The following is a 26184-nucleotide window of genomic DNA, read 5'->3' as shown; positions in this document are numbered from 1 at the left end:
ACGTCGTTCTCTCTCTCATTCTCTCTCAAGTTAATAGGCGGTTGCAGACAGCTGAAAGGTGCACACCACCACCTACTGTACAGTGTGTACATCATCATGTTATTAACAAACTAAATCAGCTCCCAACCAGCTGTGTTTCTCTCAAATAACAAAAATTGCTTTCCTAGTTCCTTCTTCTCTTAGTCTCCTTCCTACACCTTCAGCCCCGCCCATCTGTTCCCCCAAATATCCATCAATGACCGTTCCCTTCCCTGCTTCCAGTTTCCCCTTTCTAGTGTATTTCACATTTTTGAAATATTTTTTCATTTCTTATCCTCATACTATCTTTTCTGCCATAGTTCCATCCTTATCTTATTGATAACTGCCCTTCCTTCACATTTTCCAAGTGGAATGGGTATTGTTATTTCTTTTAGCAAAAGCACCTTTTGGTAATTTATCGGCATTTTCATTTCCATTCCAATTTCACAAACTAAAACGACAAAGCTGGACAACGTGGGAGCTGTTTAATATAATGTGATAAAAAAAATCTGGTTTGTACTTTTTGATGTCACTATGCTCGATATACGAAACCTATAGGCGTCAAAATCCAGTTGATAACACTCAATTTAAACCACTGTTAATTACCAAACAGCTATAAAATAATTGATGATCTAATTTATTTTATTTTTTTAAACAATTTTTAAGAAACTGGTTAGATTAAACATTAAACTCAGTCCCCGATCAGTAACATTTTGTATTAACGGTTTTATTTTAAAATAAATATCTATTTAGGACTTCTTTTTTTTTTTTTTTTACCATGTCATACAGCAAAAGACTGTATTTGTTTAATTTGTTTATGAGAAGGTGGACAGTGGCCAGCTGGACAAAAGAGTACATCTTTTGTTTATGTGCACGACCAGACTCTTTCGCTTTGTAAAGATTAGTCTCTAACGGAAAATACAGGTGCAACAACACAGAGCCCCGGAGAAGGTAAAAATGGCGGCTACGGATCAGGCGAAACCTCACACTCTTGTCCCGTGTGAATGATTTTCATTTATTTTTCATTACACTGTATTTCCCGGTTATTTAAAAGCAAACGTTTTTAAATTTAGCTCTTGTAACAGTTCAAAGTGAAGAAACTACCAAGGCTGGAGATGTGGTTGGGTCCGTTATCGTTAGTGGTATCTGTTGGGAACTCTACTGCAATAGGCTCTCTGATTAGCGTCCTCCCCCACTTCACCCTGCAGGGAAGTGATGTCAGACACATTCAGAGAAGTGCTGAACAGGGTCCTCACAGAGAGCAGACAAGGCAGCCAGACGAAGAGGATCAGAGCAGAATCGTAAAAGTAACCTGCTCAAAATCCGCCTTCATCCGTGGAGAATTAAAGTGTATCGGCACAGAAAACACCAGGAGCAGAAAGTACAACGATTAACCTTTCCAGTGAACCTCATATTGTCACATTATGAAGTTAGGAATACTTTAAAACAAGAGGCGAAAGATTGTGAGTATCGACCTCATCCGGCGACAGCATAGAGAAGAGTCAGTCCTTCGCCTGAATAGCTCGTTTGCGTTGGATGCTTTTGGCTGTGGTGCTTTTAAATAAGGCTGAGCTCTAAACCAGGACGTTTTTGGCTGTTTCCGAGCTAGCGAGCGTGCTTGCTAGCCGACTGAAGCTTGCTTACCATGGAGTTGAGAGTGGGTAACCGATACAGACTGGGGAGGAAAATTGGAAGTGGCTCTTTTGGAGACATCTACCTAGGTAAGTTATTGGCGGACAACATTTTTGTATTGTTTACCGTTGTTAGTCTCGTTATAATATAGACGTCTCTAACAATAAGTCATCTTCTCCGGGTTTCCTATTCGAGCTCACAATCAATCAGCTGTTCTGTGTTTAGTCCCAGTAACGTTAGCTACTAAGCTATCAGTCTGTGTAGCAAAGGAGCTAGCAGTGACATCCGCTGCCATAAAACATTTGATAATAAACGATATCATTCTTCATTGTGTTTGACTTCGAGAGCATTTTCTCTGTTACAAGATTCAATTATTGTCCAAATTAATCGTCCTAACGATAAGAATTGACACTGACGGCTCTTGTGTAACTAAATGTCCACTGCCTATAGATAGCTAATGTATAGGTTTCCAGTCTTTGCTCCCCTGGAAGCAGCAGCAGTGATAGTCTCGAACAAAATAGCAGATCAGGCCACAGGCTTTCATTTAAGCTTTTTTGGTAACCGATATCCAGCGTTTATTTACTTAAGCTGAACATCCTTCTTTAAACACAACAGACCGGTTTAATTTCCTCCTCTTGTTCATAAATGCACTAAAAAGACTACCTTAGTGTTCTTGAGAAGTGAGGAGGATATGGTCCTTTATATCCTAAAGATACTTTTGACGACATCTTTATTTATTAAAATGATAACCTAGTTATTCAATCTGTGAGGATGGTATATTTGGGACTACATTTGATCAAAGGAGGCTCTGTGGCCTGCTGAGACAGGCGGGGGTAACTTTGAGTATAGTACTGGTTGTTTGGTTTAAGGTACACGTTCATATAGTTTTTCATCTACACTTTTGGACTACTGGTGGATCAGTCCTTACTATAATGAACTGGATGTCCTTCCTCTGGCATAGGTGAACAGTAGATGTTGAATATTATTTACTGCACAGGCTGTGTGGGCTAATACTGGCTGCTAGCAATGATATAATTTATTGTGTGATGGGGGAAGTCGATAGTGGCAGAGGGAAGTGTATCTTCTTTGAGCTCTCCAACTGAGCTATGAATATAAATATGCAAAAAACATTCTCTAACAGGGCTTCATCAGCTGCTGTAATGTGTTCTCTTGTGGCCATGTTGGAGGTTTTTGGCATCAGCAGTGGAGAACAGCTGATCACATTTTTGAGCTTAAAACCTAGTCATCTAAACAAATGTAGAGGTTATTCATTTGAGTTTTTCTCTGGTGGTGGACTGACTATTCTGTGACTGACGGCGCTCTAATCAACCAGGAGAGAAAATGGTCAGCTCTGACTGCTGGGACTTGGTAACAATTGAGTATATGTTACACAGTATTAAGTGCAATGTTTCCGCTTACTCAGGAAACAGTGAGATAGGTACATATGATTGGTTAAATGTTTCATCATCAGTTTAATTTAATCACTAAGCATTTTGAATTTGCTGTCTAAGTTGGAATTGTGGTTTTCCTGTGATTCTATGACATGAAAGTCAACACGATCAGTCCAGTTGTAATAAATACAGTCTCTGTTAAATTTTTAGGCTAATTTGTAACATTTTTTTCTTTTTCTTTTTTTTTTTTTTTGAGTAAATGATAAAATGCTAAACAGCACAACATGTAGAGTTACACCAGTAGCATTTATTGTCCCTTCTTGAATTAGTGTTGGGTTTTTCCAACCCATGTAGTGTGTTAAGGTCTCAGTCTAGAGCAGTTAAGCTGCAGCTGACTTAATAGTTTATTCATATTTAAATTTTACTTGAAAGGATAAAGTATGTGTTTGATTATTGGTTAACAAGCCTAGTTTCCTGTAGGGACAAACCTGTGTACATAGTTTATATAGCGTTTTACCCAGACTTGTTGGTTTTTGACATTTTTCTTTGTGGAAAAAACGAATAAGATTTGGTGTCTGACGGCTGTTACGGTACATGATTTAATCATGTTGCCCTCTGCAGTATAGCAGATGACTTTTTAATCTGTGAAATCAGAAATTATGCAGGGTGGACTGCAGGTTTAACAAAGTGCTTAGATTCAGATTCATAAATGCATTTATTTTTAAAACGCAACGTTTTAAACAGAGCAAAGTGGAAGTTAATGCATCAACTGTATCCAGTTTGCTTTCCACGTGATGCGTTGTTTCGACTGATAGTGAGCTCTGCCAGCTGCTTGCATAATCACTTTGTGGTTTTGTCTCTCCCTCCCTTCCTCTTTTCTCCTCCAATTGGCTGGTGGATAATGTGATGTAACATTGTTAATCAGCCAGAACAGAGAGTCACGCATTGTGCAGAGGTGTTTTTCCAAGTCTTACAGCACAAATTTGCACTTTAAGTGAATAATAGAATTGAACAAGTCAAACACATTTGGAGAAGTAAAATCTCCAGGAAGTAAACAAATTCTTAAAAGTCTTGAGAAAATGAAACTTTGACAGTTTAGGCAACTGGATTTCACAGTCATTCCCACATTAAGGCTCCCACACAGTGTGTGAAAACAGCGCGTTAATAATGCTGACAATGTGTGAGCAGCTTGGCTGAGCAGTGGATTGTGCGAGAGATCGGTTGTTGTTAGCAGGATTGAGGTCAGCTCTTGGAGTGAAGCCTTGTACTCTGTGTGCTGTGACTGGACGCAAATGTGGATTGTCAAATATTCTGGTACAAGTGGTAGAATAGCTTTTCCACTTTTGAGAGGCTGTCACGACAAAATGCCAGTTATGCACAGAGCACACAAGCGCTTAGTCAAGGTCTGAGTCATCTTGTATTTCCAAAGATCTTCCATTTGAATCTCTTGCTGTGTTATCTGTTGGGTGATGTGCATGTTGAAACACGGTTCAAAAATCCGGATGTGGTCTTTATCATTGTCCAAACTCCTTGAACTGTAAAGGTTTTCCCCTCATCACAGCACCAGACGTCAATACTTGTTTGGTATCGCCTGAAAAGGAGCATTCAAGTACTGCCAATATCTAAAGTTTAAACTTGGGAGATGGACAGAAATGTTGGTCTTTCATTGGAGTTCTGTGGCCAATTACAGATTCTAACTTAGGCAAAGTTCTTTTATGTCTTTCTGTTGTACAATTATTTTAATCAACAATTTAGAAATACGACTTATTGACTTTCTGTAGAGTTATTTAAAGTGAATGTATTTATACTTACTTTCAGCAAAATATTTTTATGATTTGAATTTACTAGAGTAGTCTACAAATTTGAGGTTTTAAAATAATGCTGTTGTTTTGGGGCCTTGGTGTAGGTCTAAATTTGCCAAAAATAAACAATTTTATACATTTCCTCTCTGACAGCAGCGTGGAGCCTGAGCTTTTGTTTCACAATGACTGCTTGTAAATAAACTTGACTTATTAGTGGCATTTTTAATATAAGAATCCACCTTACAAATGCAAAGTAAATGCAAAGTACCTTCATAGCTAGCTCTGCCTGTTCGTATTAAACGCTATCGTGGTAACTTGAATGACCTGAATACCCTTCAGATCTGGAAGAGTTGCTGCTTCAGTACATACACTGCATATAAGTATTGGTTCTGTGACATCCCTATTCTGTATCATTGTACTCTGTATTTATGACTAATATTTTATAATTTTAGGGCGATTACCACACCCCTTCACCCAGAGGCACTGAACACTCTCATACGTAATCAGTGCAAAGTTGAAATGAAAAAACTTGAGTGAGTTTGTGGGGAAAATGTCACAAAATTACCCATATTGATATGCTGTGATGATGCGTTGTATTGACGTAAATTTAACCATTGATGTATTTCTTTTACACCGCATTATTGATCACTATCAGTAAGAATAAAACCTGTTTTTCAAAGTGTTCAGAGCTCCAAACTCTACCTCAGCCTGTTACTTAGCTACCTGAGACTTGTCTAACATTTTCCCAGCTTTTGATTTTTGAAAAGCTTCCAGTAGAGTATACCAAAAGGGATGGGTCTGCTTACACAAGGAAAAATAACAGTGAGGTTGCTATAAGGCTGCCATAATAACAAAGAACCTAAGATGTGCTCAGAACTAATGCTGGCGGTGAGTCAGTCTTCAAACTGATGACGCGTTCCATTGCTTCCCATCTGCCGTGTTATGGTGTCAACAGTAGCTATAATGACGCTGTCTCATCCAGCCCAGAAACTTTGGTATTGAGCAATCTTGAGTCTTTTTTTTTTTTTTTCTTAACTGAGCGTAGAATATGTTAATGCAGCCTAAATTAAGCCTTAGTTCAATGGAGTCCTCGCACTGAAGACTTGAACCACTGCAGTCTTGGTCATCTTCTGTGTGAAATGCCAGCTTAGACCTGCTTCAGCATTATTGGGGATTGCTGGTCTGACTGGTTTTACTTGGATCGTGTTGCCTGTGCTGTCAGTTTCTCTGATTTACTCTCTACCTGTTTGCCTCGATCATGGTAGTCTGTAATATATTTCTATATTTCTATTATGCTTATGGCAAAAAACAACTTTGATTCTATAAAGTGTGTTAATGCTGAGTTTTGTTTTTATTCCTATATAGTCATTACAGCACAGTTTTGTGCGCTGGTCTCTATGCAAATCTCGTCAAATATTTGCATATTTAGAGTCTCAGTAGCCTGCCTATGTTTGTTTGTGAGCCAGTGTGGAGAGACATGTCAGAACACGTTTCACAAGCAGGACTGCACTTGATAGAAACACACACCATGTACATACACACTGTGTTTTTGTTTTGTTTTTTTGTTTGGGGGGGGTGTTCCACTGACAAACACATCTATGCCCCCAGCCTCGCATTTAAAACCATGTGGTTGAGAGAAGGGGGTTGTTGGTGGGTGGAGGTGGGGGACTACATTCTCTAGGAAATGTGTCCAGGCAAATCACATTCCTATGATGCAAGAGAGCAGACACCACAGTCAAACACACGCTAGTTCTCCCCATAAAGAGGCTTTGAAGCCTTTTCGTTGTGACTGCGGATTGATTTATCAATCGATTGGCTGAGCACATACTGGATTAAACACTTATTTCGAGTTAAGTGTCTTTGTGTTGTACTGAAAGCTTTAATAGGGTAGAAACGCTAAGGGTGTGTTTTTAAAAACTAAACATATTTTGCATAACTATGCAACTGGATTTCTATAAAATTATATCAATCCACCAATGAATAATAGATTACTGCATGTTCAGGAACTACTTTGGCATTTCAAATAGGAGAACATTAATTCTGCAGGGAAATCCATAAAGAAATGTTTATTTAGATTGTTGTGGGTTCTCTGTGCCAGATAGATCTCATGTATTCTGCCTGGGATCCACATATTTGCATGCATATACATGTTGTATATTTGTATATTACATTACATGCAATTGACCCTGTGCACGAGAACATGCTAACTTCCTGGTTTGAAGGATCCAAAACTCGAAAACGGAAAGATCGCGTTAAGTTACAAAGAGCAGAAGGTGGGAACACTCACCACTGTTGTGTCATAAAAAATCTAATGATCAATTTTGACGTTTAAAGAGTTTAGATCGATCAGTTGTTTACATCACTCAACACAAGCAGAACTGCATCACTGCAGCAGAAGACACATCGTCCACATTCAGAAGCACATCTCTGTATAGTGACTGGTCTTATGATTTAAACAGGCAAATGTTCAGCATTCAAACTACAGGTGAAGAATAGTCAAACCAGATGTTTCCCCCGTTATGTCGAGATCAGCTAGTCAAGTACACACCTACACAGCATGTTAATAAACTGTGAAAAAAGCCACACAAAAAATTAATGACTGCTGGTAACGGTTTCTATACATTAGTATTTACGAAGAGTATGTTGTGACTTACCTTAAAATTTACAGCGGTCCCTCGCTAATAACGCGGTTCACCTTTCACCTCGCTGTTTCGCAGATTTTTTTTTTTTTAGTGCAAGCTTGCATGCTTATTTTTACGTCACATTGTGTCCTGTGTCCTGATCGCTGCAGACGATCTCCTCTGTGACTTCTCTCCTGTACAGTACAGAATCGCTGCATCGATCGCTAGCAGTGTGACTCTGAAGTGCAGTACTGTATGTCCACGAAACGTTTTGCACCGTCAAAAAATAAAATTGGCTACTTGATTTCACCTATCGCTGGTTATTTTTAGAACGTAACACCCGCTGTAAACGAGGGACAGCTGAGAAATATAACATTTGAATCCCTTTTCTCTTTTGCTCTGAGGCGCGGGGAAAAAATATCGACAAGTCGATGAACATCATTTACAGATATATTGAGTAAATGCCCAAGACATCTATAGAAATGTAAATCGCCGCTTGATTCATTCATTTGCTTAACTTGTTTTGGACCGTAAACTGGGCGCGAATAGGACACCGGAAACAAAGCTCCCCACAGGAGTTTCCGCACCGGAAGTAGCATATGCTAATGTGCACACAGTCAATTAAATCACATACAGCAAGTTACAGCATTTCAGTCCACAGTGGGATATGTACCTGAAAAGTGTATGATGTTAATGCATTATCACAATGCATTATTGTTTACTGTGAACAGAAGTCAGTATCTGTTACACTAAAATACTGATACAATGGATTGTGTGTACATGAGAAACAGTTCTGAGAACTTACATTTAAAAAGAATCGGCCATGAAAAAATGGGAGGAGCCAAATGCAGGTGGCAGTTTTAATGGAGCAGGGAGAATATGCTGTTATCTGAAAGAAATCATAATAAGATTTTCTCTGCTTGGTGAGAAAAAGTGACATTGATTCTGCTTCTAGTTTTATAGGATATATAAGAAAATGTATGCTAAGAGAGAAAAATATTTCTGAGTGCAGATGACCAAGTGATTTGGATAAACTTTAAAGTAACTGTCTCGAATGATTTGACAGTGGGTTTGGATTGCTAGCTTGGAGTAGATCAAAGTCAAATTTAACTGCGTAGATGAGGAGCAGCAGGTGCATCATGCATACTCATGCAGCTTTAAAAAACCCAAAATAAATATGAAGTCCTCTTCACCCTGTTAGTGTTGTTCTTGTATTAAAAACTTTGATTAAACAGTTATGGTGCAAGTTGGAAGCCCCACCCATGGTTGCTACTCGTTCCAGCCGAATGACATCATTTAGAGTTGTCTGATACACCATTGGTTGGCCTACATGATTGAACAGTTCCTTGTGTGAGATCCTGTATGCGTGAGAGTGTGTGTAATGGCATTACATAACCTGGTGTCCAGTTGCTGTTTTCATGTGGAGGGAACTGGCTTCTATGGCTGTGATTGGGAAGAAATGAGTTTGTCAGTTTGAGAGCCATTTCCCAAAATGCTTGATTGTGTGAAACCGTATCTAAATGTAAGGATAGTTGTGAGGAATAAGAGCGTAGATGTATGAAAGAAGAGCACGGTACAAGTACATCCAGTACACAAAATTGGCTGGTGTATCTTACACTTGGCTGGCTTTGCTGTGTTAATAACCACTGATATTTCCTTGTGTACCCAAGCAGGGCTTCCTAACTTCATCCACCAGCCAAGTGCTGGTTTATGTTTTTTCTGTGACATGTTGATAAAGCAAACCTTTAAATGACAACGCAGCACATTAACTGCTGCTTTTAAAGTAGTGAATCACATTGATCTAATGGACTGTTACTTGTTTTCTTGATTTTCAGAGGCTTATGGCACAGCTGATGATGCAATATTGGTTTATCTGCTGATGCTGTAACTTGGTTTCTAAATTACTTGTCTGCTAGAACAGTCCAACTTTCTACTTTTTCCTTTCCTCATTTTTCCCAATATCCACAAGACCTTACTATTGCTCCATATCAGGACTGCTCTTCTCTCTCTCTCTCTCTCGCTCTCTCGCTCTCTCTCTCTCTCTCTCTCTCTCTCTCTCTCTCTCTCTCTCTCTCTCTCTCTCTCTCTCTCTCTCTCTCTCTCTCTCTCTCTCTCGCTCTCTATATCTATCTATCTATCTATCTATATATTAGGGGTGCAACGATACACAAAATTCACGGTTCGGTTCGGTTCGATACTTTGGTGTCACGGTTCGATATTTTTTCGATACAAAAAAAAATGTTCATGCCTTTTTAATTTGTCATTTATTAAAATTATAAATATATATTGTAACACAAAAGTACAGTTTTTAAATTTAACCCTAACCCTTGTGCGTGTTGTTTTTTAGTTCGTCATATTGCAGCCACAGAAATTCTTTTGTCCATGAAACCATAAAGCTGCACTTTCTTTTTGCCTTATAGTCTGATTTGTCATAACTTCTCCGTTTTGTGGTAAGCTTTTCTTTGGCTGTCACTTCTTCACCCTGACCTGTCTTATTTGGCTCAGCAGAACTAAAATATATATCTGTCTGTGAAGGTTCTCAGTCATCCAGGTCATCGTAGTGAAATATATATCCTGCCGCACTCACATAAGCTCAGCGATTCTCTGCGCGATCAACCTCTCACATGTTTAAGCTGCGGGAGATTTCACTTGTCATGTTTGCATAGTAAGCTAACAATTAATAAGACTATGTCAGAGGAATTGGTGCACAAATTATCATCACTCACAGATCAGTGCTGTCGCTCTCTATACACAGTTCGCGCGATTGCAAAGTGAAAGCAAAAAAACAATCGCAAATTCAAACACGATTTCAATATGTCACATATTGACAGTGGCTCACCCAATGACATAATTACCCAGCTACATTTCTGAAAGAATGCAAAAGCATTGACATATATTTTTCCTTCCTACAATAGCCCGACAGGCAGGGCAGAGATAGCCCCGGGACATCGGGCTAGCGATATTGCGAGCCCTGTATCTGATTGAGGAATCACTCATCTTTGGAAAAGAGAGTTTATTACAGAGAAATGTCTCTTTCCAAAATAAAAGCTATACTATCCGCTTCTTCTGGGCTATTTTCTCAGCAGCATATTAAACATATCAGGTCTCCATAAGGAGAATCCTGTGCTAACAGCTGTCTAAATGACTCGGCTAAAGTTTGTAGCATGCATGCTTGTTGTTTTTGTCTTTGCACTAGGATGATGTCGGTGTAAATGTGCAGTCATATTCGTTGTGTTCCCACTAGTGCTTTCAGGTTAATCTCGTTGAAATAACCTTAACGCCACAACACGGCAAATCTCCGTTAACGAGCTACCCTATACAGAGGGGCTAGACGGCCAACACGTTAACGAGCTAACTGCGCTAACACACTAGCTCCCACCCATGTAATTGAGCATTGCATGGCACATCCAACATACTGTTTTACTTTAGTCCATGACTCGCTTACCTTCAGGGTCATACGTCACATGAAAACCAAAATAATTCCAAACGCCAGATCTGAATGAGGGTGGGGAGGTCCACTTCTGTCTCGCTAGCTTGCCCTGCGCTCTTCCTTCTGACCATGCTGTCTGTGTTGAGTGCTCAGTGAATCTGCGTTCGACTACTCCGCCTAGGCTGCACTCTCGAGCCTAGGCGGAGTAGTCAAATGCAGATTCACTGAGCGCTCAACACAGACAGCATCGTCAGAAGGAAAGTTGATAAAATAAATTACAAATTTTGTATTGTTCTTTTTTTTTTTTTCTCCCCTTTGGTTTTCTTTCTTTCTCTCCCCCTCTTTCTTTCATTCTTTCCCCCTGTCCTATCCCACAGTCATGTCTGTCCCGTTTGCAACTGAAAATAAAATAAATTCATAATTATAATAAAGGTCAATCAAATGGACCAATATGATGATCCACTTAAAATAAATCCGCTTGGCATCTTTCTTGGCCTCAAGACAACAATTCTGATGGCTATAGATCCAAACGGGACACAAAAAAAAAAAAAAAAAAAAAATTGAAAAAAATTGTATTGTTCGATACATATGCGTACCGAACCGAAAGCACTGTATCGAACGGTTCAATATCGATACGAATATCGTTGCACCCCTACTAACTATCTATCTCTCTCTAGATCTCTCTCTAGATCTCTCTCTAGATCTCTCTCTAGATCTCTCTCTAGATCTCTCTCTAGATCTCTCTCTAGATCTCTCTCTAGATCTATCTCTAGATCTATCTCTAGATCTATCTCTAGATCTATCTCTAGATCTATCTCTAGATCTATCTCTAGATCTATCTCTAGATCTATCTCTAGATCTATCTCTAGATCTATCTCTAGATCTATCTCTAGATCTATCTCTAGATCTATCTCTAGATCTATCTCTAGATCTATCTCTAGATCTATTAGGGGTGCAACGATATTCGTATCGATATTGAACCGTTCGATACAGTGCTTTCGGTTCGGTACGCATATGTATCGAACAATACAACATTTGTAATTTATTTTATCAGCTTTCCTTCTGACGATGCTGTCTGTGTTGAGCGCTCAGTGAATCTGCGTTCGACTACTCCGCCTAGGCTGCACTGTCGAGCGCAGATCCACTGAGCGCTCAACACAGACAGCATAGTCAGAAGGAAGAGTGCAGGGCAAGCTAGCAAGACAGAAGTTAAGCTCTCCTTGCAAGATGGACCTCCCCCACTCTCATTCAGATCTGGCGTTTGGAATTATTTTGGTTTTCATGTGACGTATGACCCTGAAGGTAAGCGAGTCATGGACTAAAGTAAAACAGTATGTTGGATGTGCCACGCAATGCTTAATTACATGGGTGGGAACTAGTGTGTTAGCGCAGTTAGCTCGTTAACGTGTTGGCCGTCTAGCCCCATGCACGGGGCGATCGGCGGTAGCTCGTTAACGGAGATTTGCCGTGTTGTGGTGTTAAGGTCATTTCAACGAGATTAACCTGAAAGCACTAGTGGGAACACAACGAATATGACTGCACATTTACGCCGACATCATCCTAGTGCAAAGACAAAAACAACAAGCATGCTACTAACTTTAGCCGAGTCATTTAGACAGCTGTTAGCACATGATTCTCCTTATGCTGCTGAGAATATAGCCCAGAAGAAGCGGATAGTATAGCTTTTATTTTGGAAAGAGACATTTCTCTGTAATAAACTCTCTTTTCCAAAGATGAGTGATTCCTCAATCAGATACAGGGCTCGCAAAATCGCTAGCCCGACGTCCTGGGGCTAGCGAGTTTTTTCAGTCGGGCTACCAAAATCTATCTCTTCCCTGCCCGTCGGGCTATTGTAGGAAGGAAAAATATATGTCAATGCTTTTGCATTCTTTCAGAAATGTAGCTGGGTAATTATGTCATTGGCATCGGTGAGCCACTGTCAATATGTGACATATTGAAATCGCGTTTGAATTTGCCCTTGTTTTTTGCTTTCACTTTGCAATCGCGCGAACTGTGTATAGAGAGCGACAGCACTGATCTGTGAGTGATGATAATTTGTGCACCAATTCCTCTGACATCGTCTTATTAATCGTTAGCTTACTATGCAAACACGACAAGTGAAATCTCCCGCAGCAAGCTTAAACATGTGAGAGGCTGATCGCGCAGAGAATCGCTGAGCTTATGTGAGTCCGTGTGTAAAAGCAGCAGTATATATATTTTAGTTCTGCTGAGCCAAATAAGACAGGTCAGGGTGAAGAAGTGACAGCCAAAGAAAAGCTTACCACAAAACGGAGAAGTTATGACAAATCAGACTATAAGGCAAAAAGAAAGTGCAGCTTTATGGTTTCATGGACAAAAGAATTTCTGTTGCTGCAATATGACGAGCTAAATAACCAGGGCTGCACATAAGTGGTCCGCAGGTGCGCATTCGCTGTCAAAATAAAAAACACGCACAAGGGTTAGGGTTAAATTTAAAAACTGTACTTTTGAGTTAAAATATATATTTTTATAATTTTAATAAATGACAAATTAAAAAGGCATGAACATTTTTTTTGTATCGAAAAAATATCGAACCGTGACACCAAAGTATCGAACCGAACCGTGAATTTTGTGTATCGTTGCACCCCTAAAATAAATATATATATATATATATATATATATATATATATATATATATAAGAAAAATCAATTGCTCCTATTTTTATGCAAATGATATGCAGTATTTGCGTATCATCAGATCAGTATGTGTCATTTAAAATTCACACTGAAAGGCATTATTTAAGACTAAATCTTGTTTCTCTGTCCAAGTGAGGAAACTTGATCTCTAAAGGTTTTGTTTTTTTAACCTTTATTGGATTATGGCGATCTGCTCTTTGTAAATGCACCAGGCCTGGGCGCCGGTTTGAGCAGGCCCTTCCCCTTTCTCTCTCTCCCTCCACTTTCCTGTCATTTCTTCACTGTCAGTAAAGCTGAAAATTGCAGCAGGCCAGACCTAAGGAAGTTGGATTCTGTCTGTCATTGTGCTTTTCATGTTATTGCTAGCTGTCCTGTCCTACATCATTCTGTGTGCTGCTTCAATGTTGCAATCTCTGTTTATCTAAAGATTTCCCCATCAGTTGTTTTTTAGCTATAAATTGTCGCTAGTTCCTCTTTATCTGCATGTGTAAAAACCACAGACGGTACACCATACAGGGTTTTAAGGTTGCTGTTGTAATAATCGGTTATTTTGTACGATTCACGTGTTTGTATCCACTTGTCTGTACTGAATATCATTTGTATTTGTTTCTTGCTATATAATGTGTTGTATTGTTGTAACTCCTACTGCCCCATTGCCCAGGTCCATATTGGAAAAGCGACATAAATGAAGGACAATAAGATTATAATAAAAACGACATTTTTTATCTTCATCATTAAATTGTATAACCATGACAGAGTTGTGTTGGACTTTGACATGACAATAATACTCCCTTGATTGTGTTAACCCCTGACGCAGTGCCCATTGTTCATATTGTTGATTAGATACTGTTGGGTTTTATTAATTAAATATAGGTTCTGACTGAATGTGTAATGCATCTTCATGCAGCTAACCCCTCTGCTGTTTTGCCCAGGTACTGATATCTCTGTTGGAGAGGAGGTCGCCATCAAATTGGAATGTGTCAAGACCAAACACCCACAGCTCCACATAGAGAGCAAAATCTACAAGATGATGCAGGGTGGAGGTACTGTACACTATGACACTCACTTTACACACATGCATCCATGCAGCTTTTATAAGTTCCTCATCATTTTAAAGTACTTGGATGGAGGCTGGTTTACACTTTTGTCATTATAAACCACAAAGAAAATGCTCCGTACTGGCTGTCTGGTAGACATTGGTAAAGGATGTTTGTTCATTCATTTTTTTCTGTTATTAAAGTGACCCTCCTGAACTGAACACCACCCAATAGCTGGGTGCTTAAAGCACACACCAAATGATTTTTCCCTTCCTTTTTCCTCCATTCCCTCTATTAATCACTTCTGACACCAGTTTTTTGTAAGCATAACATTAGCATTGTAATTGTCCATGAACTGTTTGGGCTATCTGACATTATGGAGTACAGTTACCGAGTGCTCCAGCGATACTCTGAGTCATTTGTTTACCATTGGCTGTCACATCATCAGCTGCTAGTATCTCCTCCTGTACCTTGTTGTCAAATCACTTGTTGGATCGTCAGTTTTTCCTGTAATTTTTGCGCACAGGTCATACAGTTTCAACTCATCTGTCATAGCTGTTGTTTCACCACTTTGACTTTAAACAAGAAGTAGAGATTAGGATAAGATAATTGATCCCACAACGGGGACATTTTTGCATTACCTCAGCTCAGGAACAGATATCAGAAGGAAAATACAAATAAAAAATAAGTAATATAATACACTAAATACAACAGTAGCATACACAGTATGTGATTATGGATATGGTTGTGGAAATATGCAATACATAAACTATATAGCTTAACATAACTATTCTACCACTACTATTCCTATGTATAGACATGTACACGCACACACATGTGCACACTAACGTTGAGTTTAAATCACATAAAAGATAAATACACGAGTGTTGAGCCATGCAAGAGAAAGAGTTATTTACTTCAGTAAAGCTGAAAAGCTCTTTACAGTTCAAGCTTCATAAATCGAGGACTGATGTGGAGACTGTTGGAAAAACACAAGTAACACCTTTTTTCTATCGTATTAGGTAACAGGTTACAACTACATTTTCATGGAAGCGGGCCATCCTCAAAATGCACCACTGATACTAAAAAATATTCAAATTTGCACAGTATCGTGGCACGATAAAAACATAAAGCTGTACTTATCTCCTGTTGGTGTTGAAGAAACCAAAAGAAAAATGATTTGCATATAGTTTGTATTTAGGAGAAATTTCTGTTTGGGGAAAAATATTTACTGTTTAATGTCGATAGACACTGTGAATGGTTCCTGTTGATTTTTTCTTTTTTTTTTTTCTTTTTTTTAAGTTTAAACCAAAGTGATCATTCAGTCTAGCTAACTGGCTGATAGTCCGACTACTAGCATAGCTTAAAGAACCCCTTGTGCCACTGCAAAGGTACCAAGAGCAAAGGAAAAGAACATCTGACTCTGAAACATGCTCACACACTTCCAACGTGAAAGAAGCAAGAAAGGACTTGCTGCTTTGAGTCAGTAAGCATGGGTAAAGTTTAATTGTTCTGCCAGCTCAGTAGTGTCTGCAACATCATACCTGGGGTAGACTTGTTTGCATGTTTGTATTTCTGTACCTCATACTGTATATTACTACACTATTACTGTGTGGCATGAAATGTACATTTTGAAATGTATTTTTCTTTTGTGACTTATTGATTCATGTCGTCTATACTACTGGCGTCTGCCTTTAAAACAGTAAACTTTAGAAGTCAGCAGTTTGTCTGTATGCACAGCTATGTCCCCACATGCATTTGTATTTTAGTTCCAGCATAGTTAGATTTATTAGGGCACAGTAGCCGACTCAGACTGTGAGATGTATTTGTGTTTGTATGTATATAAATAGCTTATGCTGTGTGTGTGTTGCTGAGCACCAGCATTTTGTTGCCGCTTGCCTGTAGAAGGAAATGCCAGATGGTCTATTTGCCTTGGCAGGGTCACCGGCTCCTACGAAACCAGCTGGCCTCTGTGTATGAGGGCAGGAGTCGAGCCATTTTTATTATTTGGAGTTGTATAAGTTTGTTTCAGGAAGTTGTTTTTTTTTCTTTCTAAATAATGCATGCAGAGTAAATGTGTTATGCATTTCCTGTTTACATATACACAGTGTGACTTGCTTACTTGGAAAAACCCCTTCATGACAGAAATCAGAAAAGTGTGTATGTGCGCTGCACTAATTGTGTTTGCTCAAAAACCTCAAAACACACAAGCTTGTCTGTAATACGATCCACAGAAAAGGGAAATGACATTGCACACGTTCATAGTGTGAAGACCTGACATCATTGCTAAACACTGCCATCAGCAGTGACGGTTGATCAGACTCACATACGTCTGTAGACTTCTGCAGATTTAACCCTGAAACGTGTTCACCAGTGCACATGTTTAAAACACCAAAAATAAAAACGGAGTAGAAATACTGTTATGCATACACACAAGGAGGGAAATCTACTTTGTTCAGGAGAAAGTTTGTAATTTTAATCCCTTAACACAAAAATGGGATTGAAATTACAAACTTTCTAAGTGAATGCCAATTAATCAAAAATGGTTTACCCATGGTCCCCCTCTGCAAACAACCCAACATCAAACCACATGCTTGCATCACAGATTGACACATTATGGCAGACAGTTTTTGAAACCAAAAACGACAATTTTAGTTTGAGTTTACCAAAGGTTTGTTATTCTGGTTTTTTCTGATCACTGCCCCATATAGCATATTGACAAACATGTAATTATGAGCATAATGTGTTAATATGTGTGCAACCATGAGACTTGCTGTTGGGTTGCTTTAACAGAAGACGTGATTGTGGAGGAGTCACAGCTGTCAGTACTAAACACGCTTGACCTTTGGCTTCCTTATACAGGCCTGTAAAGTCCTATATTTGACTTTTAGGATTCTGATTTGAGGACTTGCACATTCCAGCCTTAATAGTGGCTGCAGTTTCATCAAGTTATTACAGTTTAGTGTCAGCTTGTGGTTCTCACTGAAGTGCCAACATGAACAAAATGGCACCAAACCAAACTATAAATGTGACCCTTGTGTTCCCTACATTTCTTGCAGTGGGTATTCCAACGATAAAATGGTGTGGCGCTGAGGGTGACTACAATGTGATGGTGATGGAGCTGCTGGGTCCCAGTCTGGAAGACTTGTTCAACTTTTGCTCTCGCAAGTTCAGCCTCAAGACAGTCCTGCTGCTGGCTGACCAGATGGTGAGTTCCCAAAAGGAAAAAGAAAAGGAATAAAATGAGGAATGCTGGTCCTACACTTGATGTTAAAGATGCATCACAAATTGTATGTACAGTAGTGCAGGACGGTTTAATCTCTTCACTGATTTCAAATATCTACTTTGGTTAAGCTCCTGGAATGACCCCTTGTGTTCATTTTTAACCACCGTTTTTCCTTCCAGATCAGCCGAATTGAGTACATCCACTCCAAGAACTTCATCCACAGAGACGTAAAGCCAGACAACTTCCTGATGGGCCTGGGCAAGAAGGGAAATCTCGTCTACATCATCGACTTTGGCCTGGCCAAGAAATATCGTGACGCACGCACGCACCAACACATCCCCTACCGCGAGAACAAGAACCTGACAGGCACCGCCCGCTACGCCTCCATTAACACACATCTGGGCATCGGTAAGACCGACCTCCACAAACTGATGATTAATAACTCTGATTCGTCCAGATCCCGACTGACCTGGCCCTCTCTCTGCATTTACAGAGCAGTCCAGGCGGGATGACTTGGAGTCACTGGGATACGTCCTTATGTACTTCAACCTGGGGTCTCTGCCTTGGCAAGGCCTTAAAGCTGCCACTAAGAGGCAGAAGTATGAACGCATCAGTGAGAAAAAAATGTCGACACCCATTGAGGTCCTCTGCAAAGGCTACCCGTGTAGGTTCTAGTGCTCTTATGTACCTATGAATAAAGGCACCACATCAGTGTTAGCCAACACTAATGTTTTAAACACCTCTTTGTCCCCAAAGCCGAGTTTGCCACCTACCTGAACTTCTGCCGGTCTCTGCGGTTCGACGATAAGCCCGACTACTCATACTTGCGCCAGCTCTTCAGGAACCTCTTCCACAGGCAGGGATTCTCCTACGACTACGTCTTTGACTGGAACATGCTGAAATTTGTAAGTTATAGCTTCACATCTAAGAAGACTTTCTTTGTGCTTTTCACTACTGTCTTACTTTAATTATATAAGTGCTTTCGTTAGAAGGTTGTGCCAAAAACAAACAGTGTTTCTTAGGAATTTCATTGGCAAGCAGAATATGAGTCAAACTTGAGAAGAACTGGGTGATGTGTACTTTCTGTTTACAACTGGAACATCAGCATTCTCAGTGACATAAACGCAGCTATAAACATGTTGTGTAACATAATGTTAAGTTGACCTTCCACTGTTAAATGGCCTTGTGTATTCTGCCTAGATGCATTTTCATGCAGCATGTTTGTTATTTTGTTTATTTTTTTTAAGTGTGCAGCTGTCTTAAAGGTTAATAACCTCAGCTGTCTTGTGTGTCAGGGTGCCAATAGGGCCGTGGAGGATGCAGAGCGGGAGCGTCGGGAACGGGATGAGAGAATGAGGCACAGCAGGAACCCCGGGGCCAGAGGTATGGCCTCGGCCTCAGGAAGAGCCAGAGCCCCTCAGGAAGTTGCAGCCCCCTCCCCGCTCAACCCCGCCTCACACACAGGTGAGCAAAAAATATGTTTTGTTTTTCCTTCTCTTTAAACAGTTGCTGAAATATTTAGCCTACCCTTGTACCTTTTCTTTGTCTTTCAGGTATGGAGAAGGAGAGGAAGGTGAGCATGCGCCTTCATCGGGGAGCCCCTGTCAACATTTCCTCGTCAGACCTGACAGGACGCCAGGAAACATCCCGCATGTCCTCACAGGTAACACGAACTGCGTTACCAATATCATGTTGAAAATCCACAGCAGACAGCTGTTTGCAGCCACATTTCTTTAGGCTGTGGCATATCTCAAGTGACTGAGTAGCAGGGTACACGCTGTGCAGGTTGGCAGACCATAAAACATTGTCGTTAGAAACAATCGGTTTACTGGGAGGACTTTATGATTGCGTGTCAGTTAATAAGAAGAACTTGAATCATTTGTGCTCAGTTGCCCAACAAATCCTGAAAACAGGAAGCGTCTAGCATAAGAGAACATAGTGTTTGTGCAGACACCACATGCATACATGTTCTCCTTTTCCCTCTGTTCAAACTGAACAGTATCTGTACTGATTCATTTCCACTGACACAGTCCTTCCCAGTTTGTAAAATAAGCGTAAAAGCACTCATGGAGCAAAGGAGGTCATTGTTTAAAGGCTTCATTAAGTCCTTTGTTCTCTTCTTTGCGTGGACCTCCGCGCCCCCCAGAGGGCAAAGTGGAGAACTGCTGAACAAATGAAAAGAATCGGTCTCCTCCAGTCACTTTGACGTTTTTGTTTCTTTTATCTTAATCGAGTGTTTAAAAAGTGAAACATTTCTGTGTATTATCCCACACACAGACACGGGATAAGACATTGCATGTCAGTTTCATACTAGTTACATTTATCCATGAATAAAATGAACCATAATTAACTTGTTTCTATAGCTTTATGGAGCATTCGTTTAATGTTGTGGCAGTATGATGAAGAGAAAATTCAAATATAGAACACAAAGTCTGTGAAAATAGGAAAGTTACATGAAACTTTTGTTTATTCAGAACAAAAACAAAGAAGTGTTTCCAAGGACAACCAATGGAGGCCGGTGATTTGTCCTTAGGTAGGCATCCAGCTCATTTATGCTTCTGGCTGGCTCCTGATTGGTCAGTTTGTACCTGCTGCACTGGCTTCTTCAGCATATATACAAGAGTATATTCACAGGGAAACACAGCCAAAGTAGTACATAAACTTCAGTGTGAATTATACTTCAGTGGGAAAGCTGCATCGCAACTTATGAAGTAACTTCTCTTTTGGCTCTCAGCGAAGGCGGTCGCACTTTTCTCCTCTCCTGCCCTTATCTTCCCTGCTTAGCCTCTTGTGTCCTTGTCTAGTCTCGTGTTTTTTGAATTACTTTTCCCTGGAACACTCTCTCACAGTCTGTTCTCTAAAACCTAAAAGAGGAATTATGGATTTGATCAACTGGTCTCTGAATGCAATTGACACCCCTTCTCAACGAGAAGTCTGGGCTCGGGTGAGCCTGAGTGCTGAAGATATCTACCTATTCGGAACCATGATAACATGGTTCTTGCTGATCCGAGCTGGCTTGGCCCTGACTTATCGAAGAATTAAGGAAGCGGAACCGGCTGTTCAAACCCCCACAAGGCTGCCCGCTGGGATTGAAACGATGGGAGAGGCGTGAGTTTCTCAAAATGGGCTCATTGAGTGCAGCACGGATAAGATCTTGGAGAACACACGGCTGCCGTGAATACTCAGAACAAGACCTCTGAGTGGAAAAAACTGGATTACATCTGGAGGGGCTAGCTCGAACAACACCTTTGAGCGCAAATTGGATCAAATCTTGGGGAAGTGCACTGCGATCGTGAGTTCTCAGAATCTGCTCTTTGGGCAAAAAGAATGACAACATCACGGAACGTAAGTTTGGATAACATCATAGAAAGCTCGCGGCTCTCCAACGGGAGATTGTGAGACCAGTGTTGGACTGTTAGAACAGCTTTGAAATTCATATGAGCTGTTCGCACTAAAGTAAAAACCACCATCACTTCATGCGGAGACCCCATCGGCGCCAGCTGCGGTCTCAAGGCTGGAGCCGAACAAAAACACCCTGATAACGACTGTTTAGTCTGTTCTTCCCATTCCATGCAAGGTCACCTGGGTTGGCTGGAAGACTGTTTACTTAGCCTGGCAGGGCGAAGGACACTGTCTCAGCTGAACTATGGACACACACACACACATACACTGATATGCACACACTGATCCCCCCTCCCTTTCCAAACGCCTTCGATGCTTGTCCCCTCCCGGGGAAGATGGCGGTCGACTGGACCAGCGCAGACATGCTGCAGGACCGGATGTGCTGTCTACACCGGCTCTCTCTCACCCTTTACCCGCCCCTGTTGCTTGTCTTGTGTTTCTATGGTGTATTGATAGTCATGTGCTTTTTGTGCTGAGGTGTCTTTTCTGTTATCAAACTGTTCTCCCACTAGGAGCTCAGTCTGAGTGGAGTTTTTTTTCTCCTCCTCTTACCTCATGTTATGTATTTTTGTTGGTTTTTTCCTATCAGCCTACCTTTCTGACATGTCTCCCCAATGTGATGTTTGTGTAAAGTTGGTCAGAAGGTTCCTTTGTAAGTGCGCATGCGCCATTAGCGTGCTGCCTGCTGTAACCCTAATTTCCTTCGGGATTAATAAAGTATTCTGATTCTGATTCTGAACCAGAAGCTGATGCGCACCTCCTGGGAAATGTAATCACACGTCAGGTCGACGTAGCCTGCAGCAACCTGAACAGTGAAGGTTGTGGTGTAGGGGGAAGTGGCGTTTCCAGCTACATTGCAAATTGGGATGTAGATTTCCCGCTGAAGTCTAAAATCAAGCCCAAATGCTATCTTTACTTGAGCAGTGTCTCCTCTACACAGAATGTAAGAATGAGTGGGGAAGAGAAACGGTGCAAACACAGTTTAGATTCAGCTCTGCACACAGAAGCTTCATCAGTGCTTGTCTATTTTGCAGTGACGATCATATTCATTTCCAAGGGTGCAAATATGCAAGCATGGTCTGCATGGGTGGATGTAGCCAACAGGCTGTCACCTGTTTGCTTCGGGGCTGCAAAGTTCAGGACTGTACTGTTGTGTTGTGGCTGCAGCCATCTTGTTTTATTTGTTTTTGGAGTCAGGTTTGTCTGTGGGTGAGAGTGGTTATCAGCTAATACAGCCAAGCTTGTTTAGCAGGCTGGGCTGAAACTGGACTTTTGTAATCCACAGACACAGATATCTGCTAATTGGTGCCGAGTAATGAATCAAATCTTTCGTTGTAATTCGGTGAAACTAAAGTACACTTTTTGGAAAATATTGTGAAAGTGAGGCTTAGCTGTGTGTTACAGCGCCTCCTTTTGTTAATGAAGGCAGTCACGTCCACGTGTTTGTATCAGCCTGTAAACATTTTCACTTTTAAATGTAACTTTAGCCTTTTTAACACAGGAGTGTTATGGCTCACTGTTGGAGAGGATCTGCCGTGTGGGCACTTCTTGCCGTCTTTATTTTTTTTAGCCTCTGAGGTTGCTCCTTGCCTACATCAAACTATGATGGGGCATTTAATATTAACTGAATCTTATTAGTATTAACATATTGGATATTTGGTAAAATAAATGAAATAAAATGGGCTATTTCAGTGTTCATTCTAGCCCAAGGTTTTGAGCAGAACTCTAGTATGCAGTGTTTGCGCTAAGCTAGGCTGCTGGCTGTAGCATCATAGTAACCATGCAGTAACTGTAACTTCCAGTGATGTGCTCCCTGCTCAAACTGTGACGTTATTTTTCTTTCAGGCTCTGTCCCGGGTCACACCAAGCGGCCTCCAGTCTGCAGCCCCTCGGTGAAACCCTCTCATCCAGCTGTGCACCATGGAGGCCTCAACATGTACCACCTGCAGCCACACACACACACACACACACACACGCACACTTTACACGCACACTTTACACACACACTTTACACACAACACACTTACACATATGAACAGGACTTTGCAGATTACACGGAGGACTTACCAACGATTGCACAAGTATCTGGCTACTCCCCTGTTCACTCGACAGAAGAGGTGCACAGCCAGAAATGAGTGTGAGTGTGTGTATGTGACAGAGAGATGGGCAGGTGGAGTACGGTTTGGTTGCCTTAACAACAATTTGGGCAAAGTAGCAGCCGCAGCATCTCTTCTTCTCCGTGGGAAGATTTGGAACCCCCCCTCCTCCTCCTGCCTCCCCCTTGCTGTTGATGAAGCCATGGATTCACTTCTCTGTGGCATCATCTTCCTATTTTTTTTTTTTTCTCCCCCAACTTTTTGTTTTTACTTATTTTTAATCATTAAGAGAAATTGTACTGCACCAGCTGGCCAGACTTCACAAGAGAGAATGACATGTCTGTTAGCTGTCAAAATTAGCCTGTGGGATTTATTAAAACTACCAGAGACACGTGATCCATCGTGGCAGTGTTGTAGAGCAGTGCCTCAACTCTATTTTTGTGTCCTGAATGACTGTTTAAATCCCACAAGTGGGCATACTTTTCTTTTATTTTGTATTTTAGGTGTTTGAGGTTTAGCTCTACAGTTACATTAACAGGGGATTTAATGTTCTCTTTGCAATGATCCCAATGGTATGAGTAGATGTTTTGGGGTTTTTGTTTTTGTCTGCGTCCACCTCAGGTGCGTTGCAACCAGGACATTGTAGTAAATCCAAAAAAACCATACAGCACATATAGTGTGTCTTCAGGTTTGTGGCTGCGGTGGGAAAAGCTGTGAATGAAACGATGATCTAGTCTGGAGGCTGGTGTGTCCGCACCGAACGGATGAGAAATTGTTTTTAAACTCAGTGCATAGTGATGTGGTTTTTGTGTGTTTGTGTGGTTCTGTCTTAGGGTTATCTTAGGGTTGTACAAGCTTCAAATGGTTGTGGGATAAACATGTTGAGGGTATTTCTTTCTTTTTTGTCTCCTTTGCCTCCTCAACCTCACTCTAGACCATCTGTCCATCTACTTCCAAAGATTTTGTTTTGTTTTTCACGCGTACTCTGACAGCTTTCTTCGTAAACCTTAATAAACACTCATGGATGATTTCAACCTCCATGCAGCCTCCTTGTCTCCACGTGTCTCTAGTAGAAGCCACAAAAACGAATCTCTCAAACGTTTTAACGCAGCAGAACTGCAAGACAGAAACTTAAAGGATTAATTACATTGGAGGAAAGGCTCCAAGGCAGTTTAATGACTTGGATTTTACTGATACCCAGTTTGTTACATCGCAAAGTATTTTACATCATGGTTGCACAGTGCAGCGCAAGCCGCTTGGGTAAGGTGTCTTTGATTTGCCTTAAATGGGGGTTTCACAGTTTTTTAACAAATCGATGTTTAAGTCTGAGGGTGGAACTGTGAAAACACGCTTTGACCCTCAAACCTGATTTCCTGATTGCACCTGCAGCCCTCATCTAGTAGAGATCACACATTAGCTGCTGTTTAACCTGCCGACTCTCCAGTCCGTGCGTGTGGTGTTGGATTGCAGCTAATATTCCAGTGTGTTCCCCGCCAGTGTGTGCTGCCTCCAGAATGCACTCGGTCACCTAAACACAGCGGGCGTCTCTGAGCCGACTGTGCTGCCGTGTCTTACGTGTGAGAAAAACAGCTGTACGTTTAAACCATCTTCAAGTCTGATTTTGCAAATGCCGCAACTTTCTGTGAGCTAAAGACTAAATTACTGAGGTTACCTTTTAAAAAGGTAGATTCTGGTAATGTACTTTCCTCAAGCTGGGATCCATTCTGCCGATAGCAAGTTAAAGAGAAAATGAAAAAATGCCACAACTCTTCAGATGTCATGGCCTCAGTTTGTACCTCCTGGTAGTATTTGATCCTGCATTTGTTTGTTTTTTCTTCACAGTTTAGAATTGTACTGTGCAGCCTATGTTGCAATGACTTTTAAAAGTAATTGGCATAGAAGGAGCTTGATATAAAGAAAATAAAGATCATTAGTTTCAGTCTGGTGCTGACCCACATCAGAGGGTCTGGCAAATAATGTGAAAGTTTGTGTAGAAAATGGACAGGATTGGTTTAAACAGAATGATTTTGGAGACAAATGAAGCAAGTATTAATTAAAAAAGGTGGGCGGGGCGGGTTGGACGAGTCCCAGTGGTACTAAAAGCCACGCACGGCTCCTCTCTGTGGCTCAATCTGAATCGTGCACATTTTAAAGTAGAAAACTGTCGATGTGGTACACTGATTGCAATGTAACGTAGGCCGATTTTCTGTAGTTAAAGGGGAAAGGGGTTGTCGTGGTATTTTGTACTCGTCGTTATGTATAGGATGCGCCTACTTTGTCTACCAGGTCCACATGAGCCCCTGGTTTTGGATGATGACGACAGTGTATGGAGGGAATGGGAATGCCTCACTCCATTAGAATTCCCGCTAAGGCAGTTTTTGTTTCATACACTTCACCTGTGGGCTTGAAAATCAAAAAAAGTGATGCATTAACTTGTTCGTTTCACTGATGGCTATAATAAATGCAAGTACAATTTACATGGGATAGATTTTGCAGTCTGCCTCACGCAGTTCTCCTTTTGTCAGTTTTGCTTTGAACTGTGCGTTGTGGAGATGGTTGCTCATGTCCCAAAATGCATCTTTCTGTGGATCATGGGAAATCGTTTCTTTTCACTCCCACCTCAAAACTTTTGCTCCTCATTTGTAATACCACTGTATTTGTGTATTTTAAAATTGTTTAAATAAATTAAGTACTTGTATGTGTGTGTGGTGTTTTATTTTATTTTATTTTTATTATTTTTTTATATTGTGTCAGTGTGAGACCCTTAGGCACAGTCATGCTGAGGTCCTCGTTTATCAATTTAAACCAGCTGTGTTGGATCAAGGACGCGTCTAAAACCTGCAGGACCCCGGC

General features: G+C 40.8%; 1 protein-coding gene across 2 annotated transcripts; it reads left to right on the top strand.

Annotated features, from left to right (window-relative positions):
- The first annotated feature begins 1262 nt into the window (after positions 1-1262).
- On the top strand, positions 1263-25979 carry csnk1da (casein kinase 1, delta a). 2 transcript variants are annotated; one of them, XM_085351327.1, is made up of 10 exons: positions 1263-1739; positions 14503-14613; positions 17667-17815; positions 18013-18241; positions 18327-18497; positions 18590-18738; positions 19129-19297; positions 19387-19496; positions 20308-20366; positions 23081-25979. In XM_085351327.1, the coding sequence occupies exons 1-9, from the start codon at positions 1664-1666 to the stop codon at positions 20353-20355; spliced, it is 1212 nt and encodes a 403-aa protein (XP_085207453.1). In that variant the 5' UTR covers positions 1263-1663; the 3' UTR covers positions 20356-20366; positions 23081-25979. The 2 variants fall into 2 exon arrangements, with proteins under 2 accessions (XP_085207453.1, XP_085207452.1); XM_085351326.1 differs by lacking the exon at positions 20308-20366.
- Positions 25980-26184: the final 205 nt, after the last annotated feature.

This window comes from Diplotaxodon limnothrissa, linkage group LG4 (assembly GCF_057381915.1).
Source record: "Diplotaxodon limnothrissa isolate DT_005_m linkage group LG4, D_limnothrissa_male_GT1.1, whole genome shotgun sequence".
NCBI classification, from domain to species: Eukaryota; Metazoa; Chordata; class Actinopteri; order Cichliformes; family Cichlidae; genus Diplotaxodon; species Diplotaxodon limnothrissa.
This window is presented reverse-complemented; position numbering and strand designations above follow the sequence as displayed.

Excerpts from the sequence above, each read along its gene's own strand:
- csnk1da (XM_085351326.1), top strand. The coding sequence starts at position 1,664 with ATGGAGTTGAGAGTGGGTAACCGATACAGACTGGGGAGGAAAATTGGA. Across the intron at positions 17,816-18,012 it reads TGCTGCTGGCTGACCAGATG|ATCAGCCGAATTGAGTACAT; the intron begins GTGAGTTCCCAA and ends TTTTCCTTCCAG. Across the intron at positions 18,739-19,128 it reads ACTGGAACATGCTGAAATTT|GGTGCCAATAGGGCCGTGGA; the intron begins GTAAGTTATAGC and ends CTTGTGTGTCAG.